The following is an 11,354-nucleotide window of genomic DNA, read 5'->3' on the forward strand; positions in this document are numbered from 1 at the left end:
ACAGGGGGAATTTCCTTCTCCGCCTAGGACCAGTCTCCCCAGTCAAAGTCTTTGTCTTCTAAAGGATCTTCCAGGTGTTGAGATGGGGGAGAGAGGCCAAGTGGTGATGTCCCTGTCCCTCTTTTATACTTTCCTCCAGCTACTAGGAAGACCCTTGCTGTGTCACACTGGGCCGCCTCCATCCTGTAAGTGCCCTCTGAGTCGGTCTCTGGAATAACCAGGAGTCCGGTGGCACCTTAAAGACGAGCAGATTTCTTTGGGCAGAAGCTTTCGTGAGTAAAAAACCCCCTTCTTCAGATGCATGGAGTGAAAATGACTGAGGCAGGGATAAATTTACTGACACATGAAGAGAAGGGAGTTACCTTCCCAGTGGAGAACCAGTGTTGATTGAATTGGGGTGGAGTGGGGGAAGGGCAGAGCGGGGTGGGAAGGGGTGGAGTGGAGGCACTCCCTGGGGCGGGGGTGGGGGGGGGGGTCCCAGGCCCTGTACCGCCCTAGGGAATGGCCCTGGGCAGGGTGTTGAGGTCTGGCAGCTCTGATCTCGGGCCATGTCCTGGAGTTGCTTGCAAAGAACTTCCAGTTTTGACCCGTTTCTATAGTGAAACTTGAGTCCTGCTGAGCTAGACCTTAACCGATCCTTATACGAAAGTCTTACAAAATAATTCTTTGACCAATCCTAACGTATTGCAAAACCACTCTTTACCCCGTCATACCCCACCGCCTCAGCTGATTGAAACCTTGCCCAATTAGTTATGCAGCAGACAGGAACAATTACAGAACCGGACAGAGCCCAGGCAGATAAACAGCAGGGAACTGGGGACCCTACAGGCCCAGCAAGAAAGAGGCCGAGAACTCACAGCCACAGGCATTGATCTGCGAGTTCCTGCCAGGCAGATGCCATCAAACAACGTTTTCTTGAACCATCTTAAGATCTGTTTCGGTAGCCGGTGGTGATGGTAGCACGGGAGCCTTCTCAGCCGCCTGACAGTTCATTGTTTTGACATCATTCAGAAGGAATGTGAGGACCTGACTTCCTGCTCCTTGGCTCATGGCTGCTGCTGTGCTAATGTGGCTGCAGAAAATGGCCTCAGACCTTACAGCAGTGGGGGCTGGGAGCCAGGACTCCTGGGTCCTATCCAGCTCTGGGAGGGGAGTTGGGGTGAGTGGGTTAGAGCAGGGGGGCTGGGAGCCAAGCTTCTTGAGTCACCAAACTCTTCCTGCTCCTGCCCCCCGTGTAGGCCCTGTCTCCACACCAGGGTATGGGGGGGGGGGTGCCACAGTGATGAGAGCAGGACCCATTCTGTCTCTGGCCCTTTCCCACCCTTCCCTGACCCCCCAGTTGAGCCCAAGGTGAAAGTTTCCCCCACGAAATTGGGGTCCCAGCCCCATCCCGACCTGCTGGTTTGCTCGGTGACGGGGTTTTACCCTGGGGGGATCGAGATCAAGTGGCTGAAGAACGGGCAGGAGCAGACGGCCGGGGTGGTGTCCACGGAGCTGCTCCAGAACGGAGACTGGACCTTCCAGATCCTGGTGATGCTGGAGATGAGCCCCCGGCGCGGGGACGTCTACACCTGCCAGGTGGAGCACATCAGCCTGTGGGGCCCCCTCACCGTGCACTGGGGTAAGAGCCTCTGGGTGTGGGGCAGCCCCTGAGCCTGCAGGGGCACCCCTGGGGGAATGGGCCTGGGGCAGAGAGCTGGGACGTGAGAAGGGGAACGGGAGGCCGGGCTGAGACTGAACCCCCCAAGCTCCTGTTTTCCCAGCGGTGCAGCCTGACTCTGCCAGGAGCCCGAGGGTCGGGGGCTTCGTGCTGGGGCTGATCTTCCTGGCGCCGGGACTCCTCATCTACCTGAAGGCAGGTGACTGGCTCCGGGTGGGAACGGTGGCGCCAGGGGGTGTGGTCAGGTGGGCTGCGGGGAATCTGGGCCTGGGCTCCCCTTGGCAGAGGGCTGGAGGAACCCAGGCCCCCCGTGCTAGACACACCGTAACCTGGTCCGGCAGGGTATGTCTACACTGCAATTAGACACCTGCAGCTGACCTGTGACAGCTGACTCAGGCTATGGGAAGGGCCCTGCCCCCGGGAGCTCTCAGCCCAGCCCAGCCAGCGACTTCGCGGGCCGTAGTGTTGTCAGGGCTCCCTGTGGGTAGCTGGGCCTATGTCCCACGGGCAACCCGCTGGCTTCCCGGGCACCCCAGCCCAGCCTGGACACCCTGCCAGGACCCTGCTGGTTCTCATGCCCCACCCGCGCCCACCGCCTTTGTGTATGTAGCCGTGTCTGACCCTTGCACCCAGGCCCTGGCTCCTACAGCCCCTTGTGGGACCCGCTGGGCAGCCCCTGTCACGGAGTCCCCGAGCAATGCTCTGGAACTGCTCCCCATGAAGCCGGGCAGGACTCTGGGGCAGTCTCCTCTCTGGGAGCAGCCTGTCTGCAGGGCACACAGCTCACCCGGCTTCCACCTTCCTGGGTCTGACCTCGGAGCATTCAGCCTCCTCTGCCCCTCCATGCGCTTCCCACAGCGAGTCCATCCAGGCGGGCTCCTGGGGAAGCCAGAGGGTCCTGCCCCCAAACTCCGCAGTCAGACGGGACTCTCAGCCAGCCAGTAAAACAGAAGGTTTATTAGACGACAGGAACATGGTCTAACACAGAGCTTGCAGGTGCAGAGAACGGGACCCCTCAGCTGGGTCCATTTTGGGGGACAGTGAGCCAGACAACCACGTCTGCCCTTCACTCCATGTCCCAGCCAGCCCCAAACTGAAACTCCCTCCAGCCCCTCCTCCTCTGGGCTTTGTCCCTTTCCTGGGCCAGGTGGTCACCGGATTCCTTTGTTCTCCAACCCTTTAGCTCTCACCTGGCAGGGGGGAAGGGCCCAGGCCAACAGTGGCCAGGAAATAGGGTGTCGGCCATTCTCTGTGTCTAGACCCCTGCCCACACCTGCCCTCTAGGGCTCTGCAACGATCATACACCCTTACCCCAACCCCTAGATACTTAAGAACTGCCTAGGGGAAACTGAGGCACCCCCACACTATTCAGAGGAAACATTAAGAACAGTCCCACTTCGTCACAGCCCCACCCTGGAAGAAGTTTATTGGATGGCACAGGCCAGCATCGGCTTTCTGCGGATCCTGGATCCCAGCGATCCCATGGTGCCCCCAAATGTCCAACGCCCCCTGAACGTCCCAGAGGGAGAAGAATCCCACCCCCCACCCAGAGCCCCGATCTCCCAGGGCCCCGATCCAGTCCTGCCCTCGGGGCCCTCAGCCCTGGAGCCAGGCATGGATCCAGCCCCAAGGTCCATGTCCTCAGGAGACGGGCCAATGCCCACGCCTGGGCCGGTGCTGCCCCCTGAGGCACTGGACTCCCCTGGTCCAACGTCCTGGTAGACTCTGGAAGGAGAGAGCAGAGGGGATGGGTTAGGGGGTGTAAAGGCCCCACCCCCACCCCTGAGAGGGAGAGGACTCACCTGCGACTGCTCCTCCACAGCACCCCGGCCACGGCGGCTACGGCCAGAGCCCCCAGGGTGATGCCCACGGCCAGGCCAGGGCCCCAGCCCCTGCCCTGCTCTGTAAAATACAGGGGGTGACGCAGCGGGAACAGGCCCACTCCTCAAAGATCTCTCCACCCTGTCCCATTCGCGCTTCCTTCAGCCCCCACCCTGCTCCCGCACCCCAGTCCTGCCCCGTCCCCCTCAGCTCCTCCATCCTCTTCCCCCTGGTCCATCCCCCCACTCTTCCCTTCTACCTCCCTGCGCCCCAATCCCGCTGTCTGGACCCACCCCCGTCCCACTCAGGACGTGCAGGAAAAGCCCCCAGAGACCACGACCGCACCCCCCTGGAGACGTGCACCTACCCCAGGGGATCAGCAGATTCTGGCCCCCCAGGCTGCTGTGCTCCACCCGGCAGGCGTAGCTGTGCCCATCGCCCGGCTCCACGGCCAGGGAGCTGCGCAGCTGGTAGGTCAGGTCCGCGTTGGGCAGGATCCCGCTGGAGCTCAGCCGCCCGCCCGGCCCCACCTCCTCCCCGTCCTGCAGCCAGGCCACGCGGACGGGCCGGGGGTAGAAACCGGTGACCCGGCAAACCAGCAGTAACGGCGCGGGGGTCCCGGCTGGGGGAGGCGCTCGGGCAAACACCACGGCGACCGGCCGCTCTGAGACAGGGGGAGAGAGACGGGGCGGGGGAGAGGGACGATTCAGTCTGAGCCTCAGGGACTCACTAGCCAAGCCCAGCTCCATCCTCCGGGGTCAGGCGTTGGCCCCGCTGTCCTGGCCAGGCCCCAATTCTGTCTCCTGCAGTTACCAGGGGTGAGGGAATCCCCCTTCACTTCCTGTCCTAAACGGCTGTGCGGTGCGGCTATGAAATGGCTACGGTGCTCCACCCCAGCTACAGCTGCATTTGTACACCAGGCCAGGGGTCCCTGGATAAACGGCCCCGCACTTGACGCCAGAGGTGGCTGCATCTCAGCGAGCAGGGAATGGTGACCAGCCTCACCTTGCCTCTCCAGAGACTCTTTCCCGTAGACGACAAACGTCCTGAGCAGATAGATGCAAGTTATTCTAAAAAAAAACTGAAGCCTGGCGGACGCGCTCTTATCCCAGTTGAGAAGGTCCCGGGCGTGGAGCGCCAGCTTATCCTCTGAACGAGCGACCCAGGTGCCCACGTCCACCTCAAAGCTCACGACGCCCTCGCCGTTCCCCGCAGCGTCATTGAATCCCCTCGAGGTGCCGTTGGGGTGCAGCTCGCAGCCGAGGGAGGCCTGGGTAACAAAGGGGTCTGGAGCAGGAAGGGCAGGGGGGATGAGGAGGGGCGTCTGGAGGTTACCCGGGGGGGGCAGAAATCGAGAGACGGGGGAATAAAGGTGCGTGATAGGTGCCATGAGGATGTTTGGCCACAAGACGGCGGCAGGATTGTGGGGCGGCCCTGGCTGGAGTTACAGGAACGTTGCCATTTCTGTTTAAAATTGATTGTTTGAAGTGCTCTGAGGCTCACATGCAGCCTGATTGGCTCGAAAATCGCTGCGTTACAACGGGGCCTGAGGCAGAGGCTGTCGTGCAAATTTGGGGTCCCTTGGTCATGGGGTTCCTGAGATACAGACCCCCGCCCACATGACCTGCTTTCAAAGGGTCAGGCTCCATGTCAGGAAAGACCAGGAGCCTCGGCTCAGGGAGTGGGACGCGGGGCCTTTCCCCTCTGGTGGCCACCAGCTCCAATCAGCCTAAGGGCCAGGGACTGGCTGTCTTTACCCCGCCGACACACTCAGTGGCTGTGTTGAGTGTGTCAGTTCTCAGCACACACACACACACACCCCCCAGTAGGTGTGGGGAAGGATCCCCTCAGCTGGCTCCGTACTCACAGCCCATTCCCTGCTGCTGAGCTATTCTGGTCACTGTGAGGATGAAGTCGGACAGGGAGCGATGGATCAGCAGCTCCAGGTCCTGCCACTGCTTCGGGGTCAGGCCCTGCTGGGCCCAGGGCTGCAGGAAGTGGACCTGGCAGGTGTTGCAGTCCAGGGAGTGGGTCTCCAGGTCGCCCAGCAGGGCCTTCAGCTCCATGTCCGCGGAGCTGGCGTTGTGGAATCGGGAGGTTAGGAGCACCCGGAAGGTGACAAACCCTGGGGGGACAGGAGGGAAGGCTGCAGGGGTGGGGGTAAGAGAAAACAAGTGGAGAACAAAGCGGGTGGGGAGGGAGATTAATGAGTCTCCCGGGCTCCAGAATCTCCCTGCTGAACACTAACCCGCCTCCCCCTCCTCCTTCACTAGCCCCAGGTGGTGCTGCCCCCCGCCCCGGCTTTACACCATCCCCACCAGCCCAGTAACAAAAACGGCAGGGGGGGGTCCCCACTTACCGGCCAGGGCCCCCCATGCCCAGGGGAGGAGTAGAGGGAGTAGCATCCTGGCAGGGGAAGGGGGATCCGGGCCCAGGCGGGCGTCAGGGCAGCGGGACGAGGGGCCCAGAGTCGCCCACATGCTCTCGGTTCTGCCCCAGGGCACACGCCTCTCTGCCAACTTCTCCCTGTCTCTGTCTGCTCAGACCTGTCCCCTCGGCTGCCAGCCCCGAGCCAATCAGGGCAGAGGGAGTCGGGGAGCGGAGGCAGCGCGGGAGGGGGATCCCGGCAGCAAGATCAAAACCAGGCCCTGTCCCCGGGTCAGTGCGTGTGTGTGACGCCCCCTCCATCTCCTCCAGCCTGGGGTACCATTGCTCCCAGCCCAGCCCTTAGCGCTGCTCTGGGGCAATGGGGCCAGCCCTGTCTGCCCGGGCAGAGCCCCCTTCTGCCCCCCGCCCTGCTCCCTGCAGCCCAGCCCTTAGCGCTGCTCTGGGGCAATGGGGCCAGCCCTGTCTGCCCGGGCAGAGCCCCCTTCTGCCCCCCGCCCTGCTCCCTGCAGCCCAGCCCTTAGCGCTGCTCTGGGGCAATGGGGCCAACCCTGACTGCCCGGGGAGAGCCCCCTTCTGCCCCCTGCCCCGCTGCCTGCAGCCCCGCCCCCCAGTACCGCCCTGGGGCAATGGGGCCAGCCCTGGCTGCCAGGGGAAAGCACCCCCAGCTCAGAGCCAAATTCACCCTCAGCCAAACTAGGCAGGTACCCAGGGCTCAAATTTGTGGGGGGACCTAAAATTCTAGGCCAACATCCTGCTCCTCACCCCGCTGAGGGCCCCCCCGCCCACAGCAGCAGCCTCAGCCCTTGCACCCCGAACCTGGGAGGGAAGATTTGAGGGGGGGGAGAGGGAGTCCATCCCCGTCACCCCACAGGGGGCCAGATGGGCTGGACCAGATGGAGGAAAGGACCCGGGGGTGGGGGACAAGATAGAGTGAAGGGGAGGGCAGAGCCCCCCCACGCAAGCTGCCCCTCCCCCACTATCCCAGTGGCCCCTCCCTCTCCTAATAGCTCCTCCTTCTCCTGGCCCTCTTTCCTGTTAGCCCCTCCCGCTCATGAGCCCCTCCCTTGCTGTGGCCCTGCCCCCTCATTCTCCTCCCACAGTGCTGGGCGGTGGACTGGCTGGGTGTTATTGTAGGGTCGCTGGGGAGCGCTGGGTGGTGGACAGGCTGGGATGTTGTGACGAAGTGGGACTGTTCTTAATGTTTCCTCTGAATAGTGGGGGGGTGCCTCAGTTTCCCCTAGGCAGTTCTTAAGTATCTAGGGGGTGGGGTAAGGGTGTATGATCATTGCAGAGCCCTAGAGGGCAGGTGTGTGCAGGGGTCTGGACACAAAGAATGGCCGACACCCTGTTTCCTGGCAACTGATGGCCTGGGCCCTTCCTCCCCCCAGGTGAGAGCTAAAGGGTTGGAGAACAGAGGAATCAGGTGCCCTCCTGGTCCCTGGAAAGGGACAAAGCCCAGAGGAGGAGGGGCTGGAGGGAGTTTCAGTTTGGGGCTGGCTGGGACATGGAGTGAAGGGCAGACGTGGTTGTCTGGCTCACTGTCCCCCAAAATGGACCCAGCTGAGGGGTCCTGTTCTCTGCACCTACAAGCTCTGTGTTAGACCACGTTCCTGTCGTCTAATAAACCTTCTGTTTTACTGGCTGGCTGAGAGTCACGTCTGACTGCGGAGTTGGGGTGCAGGACCCTCTGGCTTCCCCAGGACCCCGCCTGGATGGACTCGCTGTGGGAAGCGCACGGAGGGGCAGAGGAGGCTGAATGCTCCGAGGTCAGACCCAGGAAGGGGGAAGCCGGGTGAGCTGTGTGTCCTGAAGACAGGCTGCTCACAGAAAGGCGACTGCCCCAGAGTCCTGTCTGGCTTCATGGGGAGCCGTTCCAGAGCATCGCCCAGGGACTCCGTGACAGATGTTATTGTAGGGTCGCTGGGGAGCGCTGGGCTGTGGCAGGCTGGGTTGTTATTGTAGGGTTGCTCCTCAGTGCTGGGCTGCCTCACGCTGGTCTCACGATAACAGTGACATGCAGTGACCATCCCCGGTTGGTTGTGGATGAAAATCGCTGACTGGTGTTTGGGACCCTACGTGGGGTGTGGCTGCTCTGGGGGCGGGGGGACCTCACTGTGCAGGGGGAGCCCCCTGCTTGGTTTCCCCCACTTGGCCCCGGAGGAGATGTTGCTTTTCCAGAGAGAATCTCCCCCAAATTCGTCCTCGGGTGTTGGGCTCTTCTGAAAACCCTGTTGCCAACTTCACGATTTTGTCACTAGATTTCGTGGCTTTTGGGTTTCTCTCGGGAGGAATGAGGTGTCCAAGTGACCCGGGACAGATCTCGCGACTTTCCCTGCCAATTACAGGGATAGTGAGAGGCAGGCGTCGCCAAGTTGTCCCGTCACTACATCACTCCCGAGCAGCTCAGTGGTGGTCATGAAGTCCATGGCTCTGTGGGACACCGAGTCACTGTCACTGCATCTCCCTCGGGCATGGCCTCGGAAGGAAACCCATTCCCGGGCTTCTGGGGCTGGCCGGCCGGGGCTCGGTGTGACTCCCGCTCCTGGGGGCCAAAGGAAGTGGGGCTCAGCCTCTATTCCTTGGGGTGGGGAGGGGGGTGGAAAGCCAGAGCTAATGGCGAGGGGAGGCTGGAAGAGGGGAGGACACAAGTGCCCGTTGTGACGAAGTGGGACTGTTCTTAATGTTTCCTCTGAATAGTGTGGGGGTGCCTCAGTTTCCCCTAGGCAGTTCTTAAGTATCTAGGTGGTGGGGTAAGGGTGTATGATCATTGCAGTGCCCTAGAGGGCATGTGTGTGCAGGAGTCTGGACACAGAGAATGGCCAACACCCTGTTTCCTGGCAACTGATGGCCTGGGCCCTTCCCCCCTGCAAGGTGAGAGCTGAAGGGTTGGAGAACAAAGGAATCAGGTGACCTCCTGGCCCGGGAAAGGAACAAAGCCCAGAGGAGGAGGGGCTGGAGGGGTTTTTCAGTTTGGGGCTGGCTGGGACATGGAGTGAAGTGCAGACGTGGTTGTCTGGCTCACTGCCCCCCAGAATGGACCCAGCTGAGGGGTCCCGTTCTCTGCACCTGCAAGCTCTGTTTTAGACCATGTTCCTGTCGTCTAATAAACCTTCTGTTTTACTGGCTGGCTGAGAGTCACGTCTGACTGCGAAGTTGGGGTGCAGGACCCTCTGGCTTCCCCAGGACCCCGCCTGAGCGGACTCGCTGGGGGAAGCACACGGAGAGGCAGAGGATGCTGAATGCTCCGAGGTCAGACCCAGGAAGGTGGAAGCTGTGTGAGCTGTGTGTCCTGCAGACAGGCTGCTCACAGAAAGGCGACTACCCCAGAGTCCTGACTGACTTCATGGGGAGCAGTTCCAGAGCATCGCCCAGGAACTCCGTGACACCCGTAGGGGGACAAGTTAGGATCTTCTGCTTCGTGAAAAGCACTGATGAGCAGGGCAGGCGCCGCTCCCTGGGCGAGGGTGAGGCAGGAAAAGCCCTTTGTCAACAGATCTGTGAGCCTTTGGCCACTGAACTGTTTCCTGATCAAAATCCCCCTCCAAGGAGCGGGAAGCCGGCTTGTCTAGTTGGGTGAGTCCCGGGTCTCTGCTGGGCCTGCCCCCGTGACTAGCTTCTGCGCTCCCCCTGCCCGGGCCGAGGACACTCCCATGCCGGGCACTCCCTTTCTGGCCGGATCGTCTGGGCAGCTGACTGTATTTTGTTATCATTGACAGGCTCCATGGGCGTCTCTCAGCTGGTAGGGGGCTGGCAAAGGGTTTCTGGCTGTCCTGGTTACACGGGGCAGGGCTGGGGTCCCCCCTATTTCTTAACCTGGCATTTGGCTGCCCCTCCAGCCCTCCCTTCGGGGCTCTGCTCCCTGGCGGCGTGGCCCAGATTCCCTTGGCCCCAGCCAAGGGGATGAGCTGTCCCAGGCAGGGTGAATCTGCCTCCCCCGGAGCAGATGTTGCCTTGAGAAAGGGCTCCTGTGGAAATCGCTCCGCGCCGCCCAAGGGGGCAGTTTGGGCTCTCCAGCCATAAAAACGGTTATTCTTCGTGCTGATCAAATCCCACTGGCGGGTCATGCCTCCCCTAAGTCCTAGGGCTCAGCTCCCAGCCAGCAACCCCCCCAAACCGTGCCTGCGATCGCCAGGGGCTTTGCTGCGAGCGCTGGCTCGGCGGTCTCTGAACGTGACGTCGATTCTCTCCGTCGGCCGGTGCGCGCGTGTTGTCTGCCCGGGGTTCGGCTGTCTGGGGGGGAAGGAGGTTTGGAGGGAGGGAAGGGATCAGATGGGATCTGCGCGTTTCTAGACCACTCCAATGACTGCTGGCCTGGTAGCAAACATCCAGAGCAGTGAGCTGCAAAGGGACCTTTGCTTCTGCCTGAGATTCGCTGCGGGGAAACGGGGGCGAGGGAATACACCCCTCGCAGGGCGTGCCCAGCGTTGCGGTGGTTTCTTGTTCAGCAGCAAGGTGTCCTCCGGCCCAGGCACAGACACTTGGCTAATGCTCGGCTGAATTCTGTGGACATTTTGTTTAGCGACGTTTTTGATGCCGTTTTGAATGCTTAAATAGCGACATCTAGTGACTTTTCAGGGGGCCTCTGGCGACTTCCTGCCATGTGGAGGTGGCAGCTCCGAGCACCAGCCCCGGGACTACGCCCATCGCTCTGGGGATGGGCACCCAGGGGCCAGGCAGCATCGGGGCTGGGCAGCGTCACCCGTCGCCAGGCAGAGCCGGGCCCGGCAGGGCTCGGTTCCATACTTCTCCCTCGTACGCTCTGGGGTCGGGCTGCAGGACTCGCCCGGCGCCTGCCCCAGAACAGCTGGGATGACGCTGGAGAGCGGGGCCAGCCGCCCCATAACAGGACACACAGCAAAGTGTCTGGGCTGCGCCATCTGCTTGGCCTTCTGCCCCAAACCCCTTGCTGCTGGGGGGGGCGGGGGGCAGGATCACTCGGCTTTGTCTCTGTAAATTTAATCTCAGTGAAAGGTTCAGGGCTGGCGTCTCAGGGAAAAGATCTGAGCTCCCACTTCCATGGGCCTGAGCCTTGACCCCCAGGCACCCCACCAGAGCAGGGGGCTCAGTCTCCATGGGTCAGGCACAGCTCAGCCTCCCAGATGGTCCCACCATCAACTTCCATAAGGGGCTTTTCAGGCCTCCCAGTCTCTGAGCCCCTCCCCCCTCTGCTGCATTTGCGCCCCCCCCCCTTCCTCAGGACAAGCCAGTGTCTCCATGGCCCAGGTGGGGAGGGAGGCCCAGAGAATTCAGGGACTGGCCCAGGGTCACACATGAAGTCACTGGCAGAGCCAGGAATTGAACCCTGGGATCCAGGCTCAGACGCCAGCCCCTGAGCTCCTGGGTTGTCTCCTCTCTGGACCCCTCTGGGACAGCTCCCTAGGTTTGGTGCCTTGGCCCAGGCTTGGACCTGGGTCTGGGGGACCCGTTTGGATTGTCAGACCCCCCCTCGACCCCCCGGGTCCCACTTTGCCGTCAGGGGGAGCCA

At 61.9% G+C, this 11,354-nt stretch overlaps 2 protein-coding genes across 2 annotated transcripts in view; one reads left to right on the forward strand and one right to left on the reverse strand.

Annotated features, from left to right (window-relative positions):
• LOC125621391 (uncharacterized) overlaps nucleotides 1-11,354 on the forward strand; it is a 71,133-nt gene that overhangs the window by 17,987 nt on the left and 41,792 nt on the right. The window lies entirely within an intron of this gene.
• On the reverse strand, nucleotides 2,995-5,961 carry LOC142069001 (antigen-presenting glycoprotein CD1d-like). The gene is given in 7 exon segments (XM_075119125.1): nucleotides 2,995-3,385; nucleotides 3,463-3,562; nucleotides 3,849-4,145; nucleotides 4,487-4,790; nucleotides 4,792-4,805; nucleotides 5,349-5,693; nucleotides 5,841-5,961. Coding segments are annotated over 7 exon segments (1,482 nt in total). The 3' UTR covers nucleotides 2,995-3,084.

This window comes from Caretta caretta, chromosome 14 (assembly GCF_965140235.1).
Source record: "Caretta caretta isolate rCarCar2 chromosome 14, rCarCar1.hap1, whole genome shotgun sequence".
NCBI lineage: Eukaryota > Metazoa > Chordata > Testudines > Cheloniidae > Caretta > Caretta caretta.